Consider the following 19,440-nt stretch of genomic DNA (forward strand, 5'->3'; position numbering starts at 1 on the left):
GGCAGTCACGGTTATAGCCAGGTACAGAAATAAACTACAACCTTCTAAGTGCCAGGGCATCTTAGATCAGCATATTGTTTTTAAATTGGCTAACAGACAACATGAATCTCAGACAACAGCAGTCATTCATGAATATTGGAGAATCATTACGGTGAGCCGCTCTACCATGAAAAGAGAGCCAAATAAAACCCTCTGTTACACCCAGGTAACCCCAGTGAACTCACTGGGGTTACACTGGTTTATATGAGAGGATCATGCAGACCTATGTTTCAATGAAGAGTCAGTGACTGCTTCAGAAGAGATGGCCTCTGGTGTTACTTGCTGGAGACGCAAGTAAAAAACACTGCTTTTGTTCCCCAGAGGGACAGCTGGCTGATAGAAACGACGGTTACAAAGCCAAGTCTCTAAGGTGCCACAAGTACTCCTTTTCTTTTTACAAAGCCAAGAGTAACTCGGAGTGTAAAAGGCACTTTGAGCAGCACATGCTCATTAGGGCAGCGCTGAGCTGGCCAGTGGCTGGTGCAGCAACCTAGCTCTCTGTCAGACTTGTGAAATCCCAGAATCCAGTAAGAGGCTGACCAGGAGGAAGAAACACCACACACTGATTTAGTAATTAAAGATAAAAAAGAAAAGGCAAGGCGTAGTTTTGGGGGAGAGAAACTGCATGACTGAGTGGGCACTTGCACATGTAGGCCCCTCAGCTGTGCACCTCACACAACACTCCTCCTTCCTCCCAAATGGCCTGGTAAAGCTGCGTCTCCACTTTTTTGCGAACGTCAAGTAGTGATAGTTTAAATGCTGAATCAGTAACTGAAGTTAAAGGAACCATTCCACTGTCAGAACAGATCTATTATTTTAACCCCTTGGATAAATACACAGATCTTCTCTAAAGCATCCCTGAGGCTGGCAGGTTAGAAATTGGCAGAGTCGGAAGGGTTAAGACGACTCCTTTATTATCTCTCTTTCATTTTGGGTCTGCCTCATATTTTATACACGTCAACTTTTGGGGCCTTGAGAGGGAGAGCTTGAGCATAAGCAAACCTGCACACAGGAGTAAGTGCTTGGCTCTCGCTGTGAGATTCCTCATTGAAGCTGCACTCGTTGCACTTTGAATGTCTATTAGATCACGGATTATTTATAAAATGACACTCAAGATTTACCATCCTATAATTACCATGGCACAACGACCAGCTCCAGCAAGGGCAGAGCCACAGAAGGTCAAATATTAACAGGGAGGCTGGGCAGCCAGTTAAGTAAATCCTGCAAATGTTCTGTCACAATGCTGTCAGTCTCTCTGCTATCCAAACAAGAATCGTCTGGGACTCGGACTACAGAAGAAAGAAAACTGACCAAGATGATGAATTAAAGGCAGGTCATCACTTGGAGCATCAGATAGCACTGTTTCCTCTGCAGTGTCAGCTAAGTTGCAACATCATTAAATTTATGTAATCAAAAACAATGAAATAGCAATTAATAACATAATATTGTGGAAACAAGGTCACTAGCTGTGTGATCAGTTCTTCATTCTCCTTCTAACTGGGAAGCTTTGCGAACAAGTTTGTCATTTTGTATCTCGTGGTTATTTACAATATTTATATAGTATTTCTTTGAGCCTGAGTAATTCCTCACATAAAGGGGCTCTCCTCTCAATCCTAGGGTGAAGAAAGGAAGAATTTCTATGGGAAAACTGGCCTTGACACTAGGTTATCACTCTCTGCTTTTCTTCAGAACGCTGGGAAAAATCTGTATTGTCCGAGGGGGATCTTCAGTAGTTAAAAGGAACTACACTGATGAAACTAGAACTATAGGGTACAGCTGCTCAGTGTTGTGCCATATTCTTTTTTGTACTACGTGCAGGGATTACTCCCAATTTGTGCCCCTCTTCCTTACCCTCACAGCATAAGTACTGCGAGTACTACAGTGTGTCAGGCAAGGCCCCAGGAGCAAGCTTTTGCTGGTTGATTGGGTTAAAACATCTAGAAATGAATCATTTTACCCCAAATTTTTGTTTAAAGTTCACTGCACTTTAATTTCATCAGGTCTTAATATCAACCCTGAGGAAACAATTAATAAAAAGCAATCTGAAATAATGCACTGAAGCATCTTAGAGAGTTTCAGAAGAATGCTTAAGAAATCTGCCATATTCCATCAGAATAGTTGGGGCAAACTTCTGTGAACTATATACGCTCAGACGGATGTGAAGAAAATGAAACCAGCCATTTCAATGACAAAAGTAAACTGAAGTCATGGGATCTCTCCCTCTGATCTCACAGGACCTGCCCTTTTTCCTATCTCGGGTTTCAAAAGGATATTTCAAATTGAGAATTATTTAAGGCCTCGTCTACAGTTTGAGCCCTGATGTTAAATTAGCACAGAAACTCTGCGTAGACTAGTTCTAGATGAGTCGTCTTAAAGGAGACATAAGTTGAAACCCGACATTTATGTTTTATACAAATAAAAATTGGAAGCTTGCGAGAGAGAAATCCTCATTTAAAAAGAACGGTATTTTTTTAAACTAAGAGATTTTTGAACATTTCCCTGCGTACAGGGAAATCCAAACATCACAACCACGTGGCAAGAGCAAGGGCCATGATTTTCAAAAGTGATGGCAAAGCTGATTGAAATTTTGAGTTGTGATTGTGAAATCACAAGTCACTAGACTAGACGTTTTTCCTTAAAACTCAAAATTTGGGCACTCAAAACTGAAAGCGAAATGGACTCGTTTAATTTCACAGTCCCAAGTGAAATGAAGTGTAAACAAACAACAGAAGTGGCGCTGGTAAGTTGTAAGAACATCATGTGTGCTAGGAATGCAGATAAGGCATATTTCACATATTTAGGGTCTGATTTTCCGAAGTGTTGAGTCTCCATATCTCCAGTTGAAATCAATGAACTGTGGGGGCTCAGCACCTCTGAAAACCAAGCCAATGCTATGAATCTCAAAAGGGTCCTTTAATACAAGAGCTATATCCCCATTCATAATTCTTCACACCAGCTAAGGCTTTGTAGGATTTAAATGTTGCAATGTAACAGACTTTTGACTTTCTCCCATTTATGCCTGTCACCCTTGAGAGCAGAGCTGAAATGACATTCCTCAGCAAGCTAACTTGAATGGAGCACACTGAAAGGAGGCCAACCTGTGCACAGAAAGAGTCCAGCGGAGGGCAACAAAAATGATTAGGGGACTGGAACACATGAATTTTGAGGAGAAGCTGAGGGAACTGGGGATGTTTAGTCTACGAAAAGAAAAATGAGGGGGGATTTGATAGCTGCTTTCAACTACCTGAAAGGGGGTTCCAAAGAGGATGGATCTAGACTGTTCTCAGTGGTAGCGGATGACAGAACAAGGACTAATGGTCTCAAGTTGCAGTGGGGGAGATTTAGGTTGGATATTAGGAAAAACTTTTTCACTAGGAGGGTGGTAAAACACTGGAATGCGTTACCTAGGGAGGTGTTGGAATCTTCTTCCTTAGAAGTTTTTAAGGTCAGGCTTGACAAAGCCCTGGCTGGGATGATTTAATTGGGGATCGGTCCTGCTTTGAGCAGGGGGTTGGACTAGATGACCTCCTGAGGTCCCTTCCAACCCTGATATTCTATGATTCTCTGACAAGGTTTTCCGGAGAAAGTCGATTCTTTCTATTACAGTTTTGAGTAATTGCCCACCTCCACAAATAGACTTTAATTTTCAAATATCTAAATGGCTTTCAGGAGACAGAGAGGCCTAAGGACAACATTGGGATTAGGGCTACAGGCAGAACAAAGGGAATGCACCCTACTCCTGGGGAGTGGCAGGCATCACTCCCTAGGCAACCCTTCGGCAGCTGATTGACAAGATCCAGAGGGCATTCCGCACAACCAACCCCATGCAGGGATTTTGAGATGGGTAGAAAGGGAAGGTACCCCTCCTTTGCCCACATGCTCCCCACCAAAAATTTCTTCTCTTAAGCAATGATCCCTACACGTACATATAAAAGATTTCAGAGTGATTTACAAGGGTGGGGACTATAATCCCTTCATACCAAGATGGAAAGTGAGATGCCAGCTGAGAGACTTGTCCAAGGATAAACAGTGAGTCAGTGACAGAGCCAGGAACAGACCCTCTTCCCCCCATCAGCTCCCCGCAACCCAAATGACTAGATACTGCTACAGCCCCAGAAGATTTAACCCACCACCTCACCTGTGCAGCTCATCATCAGAGGGAGAGTACTTGGAGGTTACATCAGCAAGGTCACCAAAGATCTGTTTACTGTAAACGGTTAGTGAGGACAGCAGAATCAGCTCCTGCCATGTGGAACTTAGCAGGCAAGTATAGTCCTTGATTGAGAGTTCACAGAAGAATGGCAGCTTCTTAATCCAAGCAATCTGCCTGAAAAGCAACTCATCTGCCAGACGACACAGCAATGCAAACAGCTCTGCCTGAGTCACTTTATACCTGCAGTAACAGTTAATAGGAAAACATAAAAACGGATTAAAAACATTGGAACACAAGGCACCAGGACAACAAGATAACATCTGCGTGTGTCTTAATTCCTGGTGACCACAGTGTCACCCAGTGGTGAGAACAGAAACTGACTGCTGGCTTTTCTGCTCCTGAGCCCACAGATAGCAGGTGATGAAAGGTACCATCCCTGCACCTGTGTTTTTCCCCAGAGAAGAATGCCATCCCTGCAGATGCTGACTGAACCTAACTAGCAATCTTCTCATTCTACCAGCAGCTCTGCTCTCAGGAAGCCTCCTGCAGTCCTGGATACCAGACAGATTAACAAGCTGCTGCTGCTTCCCATTTACAAGGGAAGCGGACGCTGTACTCCAAAGATGTGCAAATTATTATGCAAAGAACAGAAAAGTGATTTCACTTGTGAAATAGATCCTCTCAGCCTACAGACATTAGCATCACAGTCTCAGCTCTAGCCCTTGGATGACATTCTTTGGCTACTGGTTTCAGAATCAGGCATAGTTTATTTAATTATCTATACACATGCAAAATTAAGAGATCTGTAAATACGTTATGAATTTAAATACTCAAAAGGTGTTCCCCCAATAACAATTTATGCACGTTCCATGTGCTGTGCATACAGAGACAGTACCGGCTTTACAATGGAGCGGCTCAGGGCAGCCTCACTCCACCAAATCATGTGCACTTACCCATCTTCAATAAGCATTGGAGTGCCAAGTGGTTCCAGGTCCTCAGCTGACACTAACTGATTGATAAGACTATGTGACTGGGGATCTAGGCTTCGGGTCTGTGGGGGCATCAGAGCTGAGTGAGCAGAATAGTTAAAAAGGTGCGGTAGGTACTGATAGTGCGTGGACACTGGAGTCCCAATATATTGATCCCTGAGTGCAGTGAATCCATTCAGCTCCACAGACCTACTGAAAAGGGAAGATCTATTTAATAGACTGGACAAACTCCATCTAATTCATTACAATCTCTCATCCAGCTCAGGGACAGATGGAAATAACGCTTCATAGAAAAGAAAAGGGATGAAAAATCCCTTCTGGTTAAATTCTGTGGTGAAAGCAATCAAGAGCATGCAGACAAGCTGCTTCATACTTGCATCATGTCCAGCCTGACCTCCATGCTAGTTCCATTTACTGTGATTTTCTAAAAACTCTGCCGCTTAGAAAGCATTCTTAGATTAAATCACATAGCCAAGGTTTGTGCTAAGCATTTCCATCTCTACTTACTGAAAGGCCCAGAATTTAGGTTTGTGAATAAAAAGGTTTACAAAACCTATGAATAAAAATATTTTCATTTACATTTTTAAAACTGATAATGGAAGAGTATGTATGTGTGGGGGGACGGAAAGAGGGCTGGGAGGGGGGTTGGTTTGGCATTTAAACATTCTTTCCCGTGTTTGCAACCCAAGTACTGAAACAATGTGCTAGGGGATGCGAATCTGAGAGTAACACAAACTATAAAGTAATTAGAAAATCAAATAAGCTGACTAGCTCATTTTCAACATACAAACGAAATGAAACGGAAGAAAGTAAACAGACAGCATTAATACTGAAAGGTAAATTATGTGTATAAAATTTTCAGATTTTCATAATCTGAAGTGGTATTAAAACAGATTAAAATATTTGCTTTAAATGTAAGACCTTTAACACAACGTTTCTTTGTCAATCTTTCATGAGACTTTTACTCTCAGATCACACTGGATTGATCTAACACAGTGTATATGTCTCTAGCTAAAATATGTTTACAAAGAGGTCAGCATTCGCAAGATGTGTTTGATTTACACATCAAAATGCTCATTTTCACTTTTGGCCCAAAATGCAGCCCTCAGGGAAATACAGGCAGAGTTACATTCATCTGAAATTCTTCCAATGGAAACTCCCACCTTGAAGACGGAGTAGAAACAGGTGATGGCTGGTTGCTCTCAGAAACTCCATTCCCGGGAGAACTATGGTCACTGTCTCCATTGTTACTCCAAGAGATGTTTGCCTCCCCCTCAAATTCTTGTCCAGACATAATTCGTTCTATCTCCTCCTCGGATATCTTTTGGGTAAAAATGACGACAGTTAGTGAGGCTTATTCCAGCCAAGCACAGAGTTAAGCGAGGCTCTGAGCTGCACGTACTGCTGCTTTAGTGTGGAAAAATTACTAAAGCCTAGAATTCTTGAGAGGGATCTTTTATATGAGAGGAACGTTCAAACACACTTAAAATCTTCCATGCTTTTCTTATTGTTTTCCTATTTTTTACTAATGAGAGATTTGTTTTTAAATAAGGATTACAGAATTATATGACTGCCCAGTCATAACAGTACAAGCCAAGTGAAGTCAATGTGGTTCTACTTAGGGGAGGAAGTTCGTATAAATGAGGCCAGAATGAGAGTGTAAGGCAGAAAGAGAAAGTTACTGACCTTATAGAAACTGGAGGTTCTTTGAGATGCGTGGTCCCTATCTGTGTTCCACTGAGTACACATGTGCTCCACGTACCAGGAACTGGAGAATTTAGAAAGCAGCATCCATTGGTCCACACATGTGCCCCGGCTCACTTCATGCCTCCGACAGAGGAGATAAAGCACGGGGCAGACTGACCACCTCTGTCTTCTCCACTGCAAATCAGAGAAGTTCCGAAGCAGAGGGGAAGGAGGGCAGGTAGTGGAAGTGGAATACAGATAGAGACCACACATCTCGAAGAAGCTCCAGTTACTATAAGGTAAGTAACTTTCTTTTCTTCGATAGCTGGTCCCTTTGTGCATTCCATTGTGGGTGACTGACAAGCAGTACTCGAATAAGAGGAGTGTGTTAGGTCATAGATGGCAGAGCCAAATGAAGGACTGATGTTCCAAGAGATGCAATCAGCAGAGGAGTTCTGCACCAAGAGACTGTGTCAAGCAAATGTATGGACTGAGCTCCATGTAGCTCCCTTACAAATATGAAATGGAGGCACCTCTTGAAGTGACACCATAGATGTTGCTTGCGCTCTTCCCCATGAGGGGAAGATCAGACAGCTGACAGAGCAAAATACACCCAGAGACCCATTTTGAGATTCTTTGAGAGGATATATCCTGACCTCCTACCCTTTCTGCTATGGGATTTCTTGATTGTTTCCCTTCTTTGCAGGTAAAAGGCTAAGACTCGCTGAATGTGAAGGGAATGCTGCCTTTCTTCTGAGGATGTGTGAGGTTTTGAGAAGAACACAGGTCAGTGGATACACTGGTTCAGGTGAAACGCAGAGACTACTCTGGGAATTAATTTAGGGTGTAGACATAATGAAACCCTGTCCTTATGAAATACAGAATAAGGAAGACCTACCATCAATACCCCAAGCTCATCAACCCTCCTGGATGAGGTGATGGCTACGAGGAATGCAACTTTCAGGAATAAGACAGACATGGAGCAAGAAGCTAATGGTTCAAAAGGAGGATTAGTTTAGAGAACAAGGTTCAAGCCCCATTGAGCACGAGGCTCTTTTTTTTTTTTTTTTAAATAGGCAGAAAGGTTCTGATTGACTAGCAGATTCTGGAAAGGCCTAGAGGGTGTGCAAAGATCAAGTAGCTCTGTGAAGGCAGATGGTATGCACTGATTGCTGCCAAGCGGATCCATAACGAATTGACAGGCAAACCTGCTGTCTTCAAGGAAAAAATATAGTCCAGAATGAATGGAATACCTGTTGCTTCTGGAGAAATAGGCCTGAAGAAATAGGCCCAGATAAATGCTTCCCCTTGACTAGGTAACATTTCCTAGTGGAATCCTTCCTATGAGGAAAGACATTCTGCACAGCTTCAGAACATGACTGCTCTAAGGATGACGCCCATCCAAAAACTAGGCTCTGAGATGAAGCAGCCGTTGGCTGGAATGCCTGATAGTGCCATGCCCTTGAGTCAGGAGATAGGAAAATGTAGGAATGTGATCGGTGCCCAAAATGCCATGGGAAGGAACCAAAACCATCTGGGCCAGTTGGGGGCAATGAGATTAACTCATGCCCTTTCCTGCCAAATCTTGTGCAAAACTCGAGGCAGAGGAGTGGTGGTAGAGGGAAGGCATAGTTCAGATGATCTGACTATGGAAGTAGTGTTGCCCTGTGAGTGACAACTCAGGGCTCCTCTAGAACAGTATATGTTGCACTTTCTAATTTGTTGGAGAGGAACAAGTCCCTGGTGGTGTCCCCTGTGGAGCAAAAATATTGTTTACCACAGAGTCATGAAGCTCCCACTTGTGATCAAATGCAAAGTGTCTGCTGAGAGAGTCCACTAGCACATTCTGGTTTCCTCAGGGGTAGACACTGACAGGGTAATCTGATTGCCAATGCACCAGTTCCGCAGGCTGACCACTTCTGCACATGGCAAAGGGGAGGGGGCAGGTGGGGCTCACTCCTTGTTTGTTGTTGTAAAAGACAGCTGTGATGTTGTCTGACACAGAGCGCATGGTGACCTTGAACAAATGGGAGAAAGGTTTTGCAAGCTCTTTGAACTGCTTGTAACTCTAGAACATTGATGTGCATCTGGACTCTCAAGATGTCCAGATTACTTGCTCTGTATGGTTGTCCACGTGGACTCTCCAACCCAGCAGTGATGCATTGATAATTACTGTCCTGTCTGGTGCACAGGCTACTGCTTATTGAGGACCAGTATTGGCAACCATTTTCCCTTCATCTATGACAGCCTGGAAATAAGCTCTGTCCTGCTGGGGGAGACTGTCAACGGAGTCTGTGAATTTTGAATAGTTTAGGAAGTCATACTTAGCCAATAGTGCTTGGTAGCTGGCTATTCTGAACTGGAGGCTAGAAGAAGAAAATACTTTCTCCTTCCCAATAAGTTGAGATGCTTGCCCTCTTTATCAGTCAGGGTAGATTGCGGGTGTTTCTGCCCAGAACTCTCTACAGCCATTTGGACCACCAAAAATTAGGAGTAGAGTGAAAAAACAGAAATTCCATCACCTTGGCTGGGACAGAGTCCCATTTCTCTGCCCTCTTGGGCATGGAGATGCAGGTAGCTGGGGATTGCCAGACCACCCTAGCTGGCTCCAGGATAGTTTTATTAACCAAAAGCACTATTCTACTGGAGGCGGAGGGCTGAAGGTTGTCCAGGAGCTTGTGTTGAGGCTCCTGAACCTCCTCAAGAGGAATCTGCAGCTCCCCTCCAATTTTACAAATCTGTTCCTTGAAGTGCTTAGAGTCATTGGAGGAGGCTGGAGACACTGAAATCACTACCTCATTTGGCGATGAAGACGGCAATCTCGTCTGATCTTGTAGAACTGCTTGATCCAGTGTGTACTTCTATTCCTCAATAAAATCTGGGGGCAGCTCCAGTTGTCCCCTCAAAGGGGAGGGAAGGGGTGACTCTCCAGCAAACCACTGAGATGGTACTGGTCCCATGGCCCCCAGCGTGGCCAAAAGAACGGGTCAGATGGGGGTTGCTGTTGTCCCTAAGGCATGACGAGGCAGAGGTTGGTCCCAAGCTGTTCCTGGAAGGTGTTTTGGAGGAGGACATAATGATCCATCTCCTAATGAGGAAAAAGTTATTTTAGTTCCAACACGGTTGCCACTGTAGGGAAATCACAGCCCAAAGATGGATAGGGAGACAAACTCCTTCAAAAGGCCAGCTCCCCTGGTGGGAGATGGGGGAGGGATAGCTCAGTGGTTTGAGCACTGGCCTGCTAAACCCAAGGCTGTGAGTTCAATCCTCAAGGGGGCCATTGAGGGACCTGGGGCAAAAATTGGGGATTGGTCCTGCTTTGAGCAGGGGGTTGGACTATACCTCCTGAGGTGTCGTTAGAAGCAGCATAGGTCTCGTCTCTTACCAGAGCCACACTAGAGACAGCGTGCCAAAGCTGTTGAAGTCCGATGGAACTGCATGTGACCAATGCTCTCAGCTACCGGTCTTCATTGGTGCCAGGGGAAGTCAGGGCTTGTGCTCAGGAGGTACTGGTCCACCCAATCATGACATGGTGCCAATGAAGCCCTATACTTGTGGGCTCCCTTATCATGCCTCAGACTTAGTATGTACTAAGTTCCCTTGGGCTGGGTTAGTGCTCAGTTTACGCAGGGCTACATATGACTTAAGTGGATTTGGAGGAAGACTTATCCTCTTGCTTATGAGAATGCTCCCTGCTCTCCCAACAAGACTCTACTGAGGGATCTGTGAGGGTAGACTCCTTCGTTCTTGTTGCTGAGTCAGGCCAAAATGGGGGGGTAGGGGGGGAAGGGTCCCTCAGCCACAGTCTGATAGTGGCCTCATGGCCCTTTCCATTAGGTGCTTCCTAAGGGGAAATTCCACCCTTTCAGGGTATGGCTAGAGAACAAACAGATACCGCACCTTGCTGCAATGTGGGCTTCCCTGAGACAGTACAAGCAGCATTGGTGGTTTTCACTGACGGAGGAGGATCACAGGCAGGAAGCACAAATTTTGAAGCCCATAGTCCTGGGCACAGTCCAGTACCCAAAGGAAGTCTGGGGAAGAGGTGGTGCTCCTGGGCACAGTCCAGTACCCAAAGGAAGTCTGGGGAAGAGAGACTGGCTAACTATAAAACACTAAAACTGGCAGATAAAAACTTCGAAACTCTTGAATACTAAAACTATTTAGAGATATCTAAATACACTTTCACAGCTAAAGAAAAAAGCTGAAGCATTCGAAACAGGAGTGTCCAACCCGGATCAGGAAGTGGTGAGAAGGAACCAGAGAGGCAGTCAATCTGCCCTAACATTTATGTCCTCAGTCGCAGGCACAAGGTGAGCCAAGGTACATGTGTGGACCAATCGACACTGCTTTCAAGATTCTTCAGCTTCAGGCATACCCACAGCATACACACAGTGAGATGCACATCATATTAGCACTGGAAGAGCAATTACTAGATCTGGACCATTTTGCTTCCTTACAGCCCACAGCATTTCCCTATGATTTAACTGCATGTGTCTGGAGAGGTGAACTGCGAAATTTGGAATTAATATTCCAGAAGCAGCAGCTGGGCTGGGATCAGTATTATTCAGATATTTCTCTCCTTTTTTTTTGGTATACAGACCATATTTCCTTTCCTTCCCGTCCACTCCAGTTCTGTGCTGTAGTGAGTAGAGATTTTCATAGATGCACAGCCATGGACAGTGTCATGTAAGGCTCTTTCTATATTATTAAAATAAATAGTATTTTTAAAATAGTGTTTCTTGCTGCAGGCTGGAAAATGGCAAATCATTTCTCACTTGTTCAGGAGAAGCTATTGTGCCAAATTACCTAGCATTTTATAAGACATCTCCAGACATGCTGCCCCATCAATCAGGAAGACATTTATTGGGTACCCCACTTGCAACAACTTAAGAAATTGTGGTATGGACACTGCAAGATTTACTGGGAGCTTTGCAGGGATTGAAGTGCTTGTCCTGACTTACGAAGGACAGAAGGTTTCCTACAGTCTGATCAAGTAGTTTAGAGATTGTCATTTTATTCATGTAGCCAGCTGATGACATGGCCCCAGTGGGTTACAGGTTATGTCTCTAGGGCCAGGCAAGATCAGGGCTTTATTTACAAATCTGCTGCCTAAATGGAATGCATCCTTAATGACACGGGGCTGGCTGGAAGATTGTCACCAAATTAATTCAGGCCTAAATCTTGGGCCTGGTTGCTTCCATGGCATAGAGCCTTGAGATGCTACGTAACCGTCCTGGGTTCTGCGGTGCAGCAGCCAACACAGATCCTAAAGAGAAATATCCAGCACATTCAAGGCAGTCCTGAAACACCTACATACCCCCCAACTCCAACTCAACCCCTTCTCCTAGGGTGTGTTGTCCACGACTGTGCCTCATGCGGCAGTTAGAGGCAGCAGAAATGATGTCAAGGGACGCTCTGAGCATATGCAGCCTCCCGGCAGGATAGCAATGTTTTCTCCCCTTCAAAGCCTTAACGACTCGGTCACCTTCCCCGTTTCCTGAAGTAGCATGATGGTGTCTTTGTACAAATGTGCTCTGGTGTCATGTGATTAAAGGCTAACAAACAGTACAGAAACTGAAGAGCACTGCACTAGGGAAAGTGAAAATACGCTTACCTGGACAGGTCCAATACTTTTGTTCCTGCCTCCTGGCATGCCATCTTCTCTGATTGCTGAAAGGAAAGAGCCAAACGCTGGTTAGGAACACCACTGTTCTTTCGCATTCTGGAATGCTATTACACAGAGAACACCTGGCCTGCAGGAAATCGCCTGTTGTCTAGAGAGACATTGAATTGGAGTTTTATTTTGTTAATTAAGGCAGCTCACGTGTATTTCCCCCCGGGGGAAAGGAGAGGCTGTGTAGTATGTATTGAGATTCCCACTTGCAATGTGAACCACAAAAATATTTACTTGGCTGACAAGGGCAATCAGAGATTTAAGTAATATTTATATAGCCACTGCAGATCCTCAAGTGAAAGGTGATGTAGAAATGAAAAAGTACCATATCACCACCAACTGCCTGAAAATTCAAGAGATGATAAAGGGAAAGCACCCCACTGTACCACTAATGAGAACTGGTTGAAGTAGCAATGTTCTCCACAGCAGGGTGTGTCCCCCCTTCACTAGTACTGGGATGTATACGCCTATGCCAGTGGTGGGCAAACTTTCTGGCCCGATGGCCACATCCAGGTGCGAAACAGTATGGAGGGCCGGGTAGGGAAGGCTGTGCCTCCCAAAACAGGCTGGCCACGGCCCCCTATCCGCCTCCTCCCACTTCCCGCCCCCTGCCTGTCCCCCTGAAAACCCCCAACCCATCCAACCCCCCTACTCCTTGTCCCCTGAACACCCCCTCCCGGAACCCCTGCCCCTAACTGCCCCCCCCCAGGACCCAACCCCCTATCTAACCCCCCCCGCTCCCCGACCGCCCCCCCCAAACCTCCGCCCCATCCAACCTCCCCCTGACTGCCCCCCAGGACCCCCTGCCCCTTAACAACCCCCCCAGCCCCCTTATCATGCCGCTCAGAGCAGCATGTCTGGCCGCCGCACCACCAGGCCGGAGCCAGACACGCTGCCATACTGTCCTGCATGAGCGTGCAGCCCCGCCACCCAGAGCGCTGCCGGCGTAGCTGTGTGGGAGGGCAGACAACAGGGGAGGGGCTGGGCGCGAGCCTCCCGGGCCAGGAGCTCAGGGGCCGGGCAGGACGGTCCCACAGACCATAGTTTGCCCACCTCTGGCCTATGCACTGTGCACAAAACCAATAGCAAACACCTCTCTGGATTAAACCAGGGTCCTTTCAGAGTGTTAACTGATTCCCTCTAGTGTTGAGGCTGCAGACAGCACAAAAGACAAGAGGCTTCCATCCCTGCTATTGCACAGGGTAAGGTCTCCTCAAGACACCACAGAGCATGGAAAGGACACACTTTACAAGTTGCCTGTATGTGAACCAGTAACTTGAAATCCTAGCTGTTCGACTAGGTAAGGAGTTTTATTCCAAAAGGAGGAAGCCCTTTGAAAGGCTTCTAAATAGTGAGGCTTCATTTCTTAAAGGCTCACAAACCATTTATAGAAAGTCTCAATTGTATTCAATTTAGAGCTAGTTTCACCTCTATTTGGTGTTTTCTCTATTCTCCCACAACCCCACTTTCTTCTATTACCAGGGAAATCCTGCATGGGAAAAGGACCATTGTGCCAAAGGATTTCAGCTGTTCCTGCTGCTTATTCTTCCAGCTGAAGCCCCTCTTAAGTTTGTGAAATTGTGACTCAATAACCCCTTTATGCTGGCAAGGAGGTTCCAGGAATGCCCTGATTCTGGTAGGTACATTCTGGTTTACCACAGAATGTCACGTGAGGTCTTTAGTGAAAGATCAGTAATGCTGGTCGTTAGTATCACACTGAAATGTACGTACTGACATTGTATGAAATTACATATATAGACAAAAAACAGGCTCCTAGAGCCCATACAAAGGTCTGAGTCTCCAGCAGAGGCGAAAACTAGACAAGAGGTGTTTATTTACCTGTCTCTCTGTTAGGATGCAAATTAAGCACTGCGAGCTAACACTCATTTATATACAAAGTCAATGGAGAGATGTGAAAATCAACAGGGAAGCAGCGCAGAGGAAAAAACCACAGGTGGTTATCCTGTCTCTGAGGACAGACAATGAACATTGGGGAATTCAAGTAGAAGGCAAAAAGGGGCATCCCCATATCCTGCATGTAGGAAGCAAATGGACAGCGTGTTTACATAATTGAAAATGAAATCTCATCCAGTCTTGATTGAAACACTGCAAGGCACTTTGGGGATGAGATAAATCTTTTTAGCCAGGAGGTTAGACTGTTAGTTAACTTTAGTCCCTAGAAAGCATGCTACAATTTTGTTTTATATGTAATCACCATTTGTTTCCACTATTCATACTTACTATCGCTTGAATCCTGACTTTTTGACAACAAACATTCTTGTTTTCACCAGAAACATATCTCAGTGCTGTGATCAAGCTGCTTATCCGGAGTCAAATCATACAAAAGGGTGCATACACCATGGGTGTAGTTTGGGGGGGTGGGGGTGGGGCATTGTCCCCCAAACTGCAAGCCTCAGGCAGGCGTGAAATTTGCTCCCACATGAGCAGCCCTGTTGGCCTGACTGGTGCTTCCCCCCCTCCAAATATATAAGTCAAACTGCACCTATGGTGTACACTGTTCTTTGGGGCTGCAGATCTGGTATTTCTGTGAGTGTTCAGCGGATGAGTCGCTGACCACTACAGGGAAATGCTTCAAAGGGACTCAAGGACTGGAGTGCACATATTGTAAGGCAAGGTAAGAGCTGGCATAGCCCAGAGGAGTGTGCTTGAGTGACTGACAGGTGGTGCTGTCATGGAACTGACAGCCCGTTAGGCATAAGCAAGACTCCCTCAGGCTGGAGGGAGGGGGTGAAACAAGATGACTCTTAGTCCCGAGTATCCTGAGAATCGACACATAGGTCACAATCCCTTTCCTGGCCACCCACCGTAGACACAGCTCAACGTGGAAGACGACTCATCCCAGGCGCAAAGCAGCCTCTGACTGCTGTGGGGTACCCTCACCCTCCCTCTGCAGGAGCTGATGAATGACTCATGCAGCAGTGCACAGTAAGGGGGCAGGAGTAAAAAAATAAAAAATATATATATAAAAAAATCCAAGGATAAACTTCAGCCCCAGTACGAATAATCCCAGGGAAGCCTAGTGACTCCCAGTAGCAAGTCACTGTTTCAACAGGGGTTCTCCAACGTTTTCATTCTTCAGTGCACTTCATCGGTGAGATGACTTCAAGGTATGTTCACCCTGCAGCTCGGAGCAGGCCTCGCAACCAGGGCAGAGAGACTCACACTTGCGGGGCTTGAGCTAGAGAGCTAAGAACAATAGTGTGGACGTTGAGGCTCAGGATCCAGCTCGAGCTGTCAAGCCTACCTGACTTCCAAGGCTTGAGAGGAAGATCTGCAGCCTGAACCACAAGGCAAGGGAGAAGCTACCACAGCCGAAGCTGTACAGATAAAAGGGCATCACCTCTGGCTGGGCAGCCTGCGGACTGGCACTCAGGCGAGGAGGCAGCAGCAGCATTCTTCATTAGCCTCAGGAGGGAGAAGATTCCATCCACAGCCCCGTAAAACCAGACTGCGTTAATGAAATACAGAATGCCTGAAGGATGCCTAGGAGCTAGCATCACACACATGGGGTCTGTGTTTTACAGCATGCCCTGTCACTCCAGCACTGCCCACCTCCCTGCTGAACTGATTTGACAAGCTGCCAGCCATCCTTCAAAATAGGCATGTGCAACCAGAAGAGCAACTACAGTCTCCAAATGAGCGAACACCTCCTACAACCTCCTGTACTCTTGGGCCTATTCTGTCCACCCGCAGCACTGAATTGTAATGCTTACCCTGAACACTCAGTCACTGAACGGGATCTTCCTCTTCATTTTGTTTGCTTATCTGATTTTCATAGCAAAGGTGTAATCCAGATCAGGGCTCTAGCTGATGCAAGCCCTATACTTTGTACTCACCGATACTACTTTATGCAGACATCTGCAGAGATGCTGCACACCTGGCAGCAGCAGTCCTTTTTGCTGTTCAGCACCCCTATTTTGGACTCCCCCTTTCTTTACGCAATAGTAATTACAAGGTGCTTTGCCTGCCTCAAGGTTTTTTTTTTTTAATCATGCTTAGAAACGTCATTTATTTAGTATGTTTTCAAGTGGGATTTTTGAGAGATTTTTGTTACCCCTTGTGAAGTGCTCCCAGTTCTGTAATGCCTGTAGACGTGATGTTTGGTGATGGGTCACATGTTGGGGACAGTTCTGTTAACCTGTGTAACATTTCTTTCATGACTTACATGCTAGAAAATGCTTGATGCTAGAACAGGCTGCTCTCCAAGCATTCCTGCACTACCTGTCTTGGTTACCAGGCCCTGTCAAAGGCTCTTCAGGAGAGAAATGGCAAGTTGGACTCCTTGTAAGCTGAATGCTAAGGGGCCTGTCGACCCTACAAAAAGATACGTTTAAACATGGTTGTGAAATATATTTTGGACCAATCATGCTATAACTTTTTTTCTGGCCAATGAGGACAGAAAATAAACCACTGTGAAATTATGCTTGAAACTTGGTACCTACTGGGGTAAAAAAAATGAGCAACTTTCCTGTCCACCCAATAGCCATATAACAACACATCTGAGCCACAAAGATCTTTGAAGATGGTGAGTTGATAAGTTACACAGGTCTTGTTTGGAAACCCCCCCAGTTTAAAATTCATTTATTTTTTTATACACACAACTGAAAAGCCATCCAGCCTGGAGCATTGTGAACAGCTATAAATAATGTTACCACCAGTCACCCTTTTTTTTTTTTTTTTTTTACCATTCTAAAAGAACATCTGGGTTTTCATCTACAGAAAAAGCCCTAGCTATTTGACTTTGCTCTTCAGTGAGATTAATTAATGGAGTTTCCCAGGAGAAGGGACCGAATGGCTAGGCAGCAGTTCTGCGGAAAAGGACCTAGGGGTGACAGTGGACGAGAAGCTGGATATGAGTCAGCAGTGTGCCCTTGTTGCCAAGAAGGCCAATGGCATTTTGGGATGTATAAGTAGGGGCATAGCGAGCAGATCGAGGGACGTGATCGTTCCCCTCTATTCGACATTGGTGAGGCCTCATCTGGAGTACTGTGTCCAGTTTTGGGCCCCACACTTCAAGAAGGATGTGGATAAATTGGAGAGAGTCCAGCGAAGGGCAACAAAAATGATTAGGGGACTGGAACACATGAGTTATGAGGAGAGGCTGAGGGAGCTGGGATTGTTTAGCCTGCAGAAGAGAAGAATGAGGGGGGATTTGATAGCTGCTTTCAACTACCTGAAAGGGGGTTCCAAAGAGGATGGCTCTAGACTGTTCTCAATTGTAGCAGATGACAGAACGAGGAGTAATGGTCTCAAGTTGCAGTGGGGGAGGTTTAGATTGGATATTAGGAAAAACTTTTTCACTAAGAGGGTGGTGAAACACTGGAATGCGTTACCTAGGGAGGTGGTAGAATCTCCTTCCTTAGAGGTTTTTAAGGTCAGGCTTGACAGAGCCCTGGCTGGGATGATTTAACTGGGAATTGGTCCTGCTTTGAGCAGGGGGTTGGACTAGATGACCTTCTGGGGTCCCTTCCAACCCTGATATTCTATGATTCTAAGGAAGGAAAGAAAGGAAAACTATGGAGGGATAGCTCAGTGGTTTGAGCATTGGCCTGCTAAACCCAGGGTTGTGAGTTCAATCCTTGAGGGGGCCATTCAGGGATCTGGGGCAAAAATTGGGGATCGGTCCTGCTTTGAGCAGGGGGTTGGACTAGATGACCTGCTGAGGTCCCTTCCAGCCCTGATATTCTATGATTCTATGATTCTTTTTCACTGTGGTATGCCTGAGCAGTGGCCAGGAGATGTCGCTGTTTCCTTCTGAACGAGCAGCAGCTAAAGCCTCCCCTATGTACTCCCTATGTACAATGGCAGATTAAAGAATTCCCGGAATTTACCGGAGCCCACTGAAAACTGGGACTCCAGCTTTCATTGCAGAGCAGAGACTTGGAATGTAGTCAGTCCAGGGAAAGGGGAGCTAGCAGGAATGAGGCCTGCATCACTTCACAGTAATCCCCCATTGGCCACTCAAGGAGCAATGGAGATTTAAACTTTTGTGGGTCGATATTTAAAGAATAGATTACTGTACGGTTTTGATAATGTCTCTGACAACTGCTAGGGGAAGGTGGTGCATTTCTGGTGTGGCAAGGGCCTCTCACCAATAGACTCGGCATTATCATAACATCTACAAGAAGGTAGGAGGCAAAGCACACCAACCAGGAAAAGTAAAGCGACCATTTCTCCAACCCTGGGGAGTTTTGATCATTCAGAACACAATTCTCCAAGTTTAAATTTAGCCAGGCCTAACCCTTGTTCCCACTGAGCAAAATGCCCTTGGATCTTTTATGAGCACAAATGGTCAGGGCATCATTTTTTTCATCTCATCTCAAACACCATTTACTGTAATGAAGTTTCACTATAAAACAGTATTTGTGGAGCTCTGGGTTTAGTGACTGTATAACATATTCTGTAAGAACATCTAAGAATGAATTTGGTGATGGCTTTCACATTCGTGATAACAAAGTCTTAGGAGAATTAATAGTTGGGTTTAAAAGAAACGACATTTCTGCTTCTGAATCCAGGAAACAGCTTTTCCCACAAGGACTACTCATTTGCCTTCTGAGGCCTAATACCCTCTATGCATATCAAAGGAGCAAGCCTGAACAATCACTGTATTACAGCTTCACCTCCTTCTACTCAAATTTCCTGTTTGTTGTTGCTAAGCTAAAAAAAATCTGCTTTTAAAAAGTTTAGGAGGCCACATTGCCAAGGATTTAAATGGTCAAAATGTTGGTGCGCCAGTGAACACAAATGCATACCAAAATCAAACTAGGAAGGTTAGTTTTTAAAAATCAGTTTTTCATTCCAAAGAGTAAAAACAATCCTTGTCAAGTTAAAACAGGGAGTTGATGGGCTAATTAACCACATTAAAACTTCTTTAC

General features: G+C 45.3%; 1 protein-coding gene across 4 annotated transcripts in view; it reads right to left on the minus strand.

Moving 5' to 3' along the window:
• NR6A1 (nuclear receptor subfamily 6 group A member 1) overlaps positions 1-19,440 on the minus strand; it is a 193,809-nt gene that overhangs the window by 17,715 nt on the left and 156,654 nt on the right. For 3 of the 4 annotated variants that reach the window (XM_048822985.2, XM_048822982.2, XM_075120405.1), the window contains 4 exons: positions 12,485-12,540; positions 6,345-6,502; positions 5,146-5,373; positions 4,178-4,432 (listed from right to left, as the gene is read on the minus strand). In XM_048822985.2, the coding sequence (XP_048678942.1) occupies positions 4,178-4,432; positions 5,146-5,373; positions 6,345-6,502; positions 12,485-12,540 (697 nt within the window). The remainder of the gene's footprint in view (positions 1-4,177; positions 4,433-5,145; positions 5,374-6,344; positions 6,503-12,484; positions 12,541-19,440) is intronic. The other variant, XM_048822984.2, reaches the window with a different exon arrangement.

The sequence above is a fragment of the Caretta caretta genome, chromosome 16 (genome assembly GCF_965140235.1).
Source record: "Caretta caretta isolate rCarCar2 chromosome 16, rCarCar1.hap1, whole genome shotgun sequence".
NCBI lineage: Eukaryota > Metazoa > Chordata > Testudines > Cheloniidae > Caretta > Caretta caretta.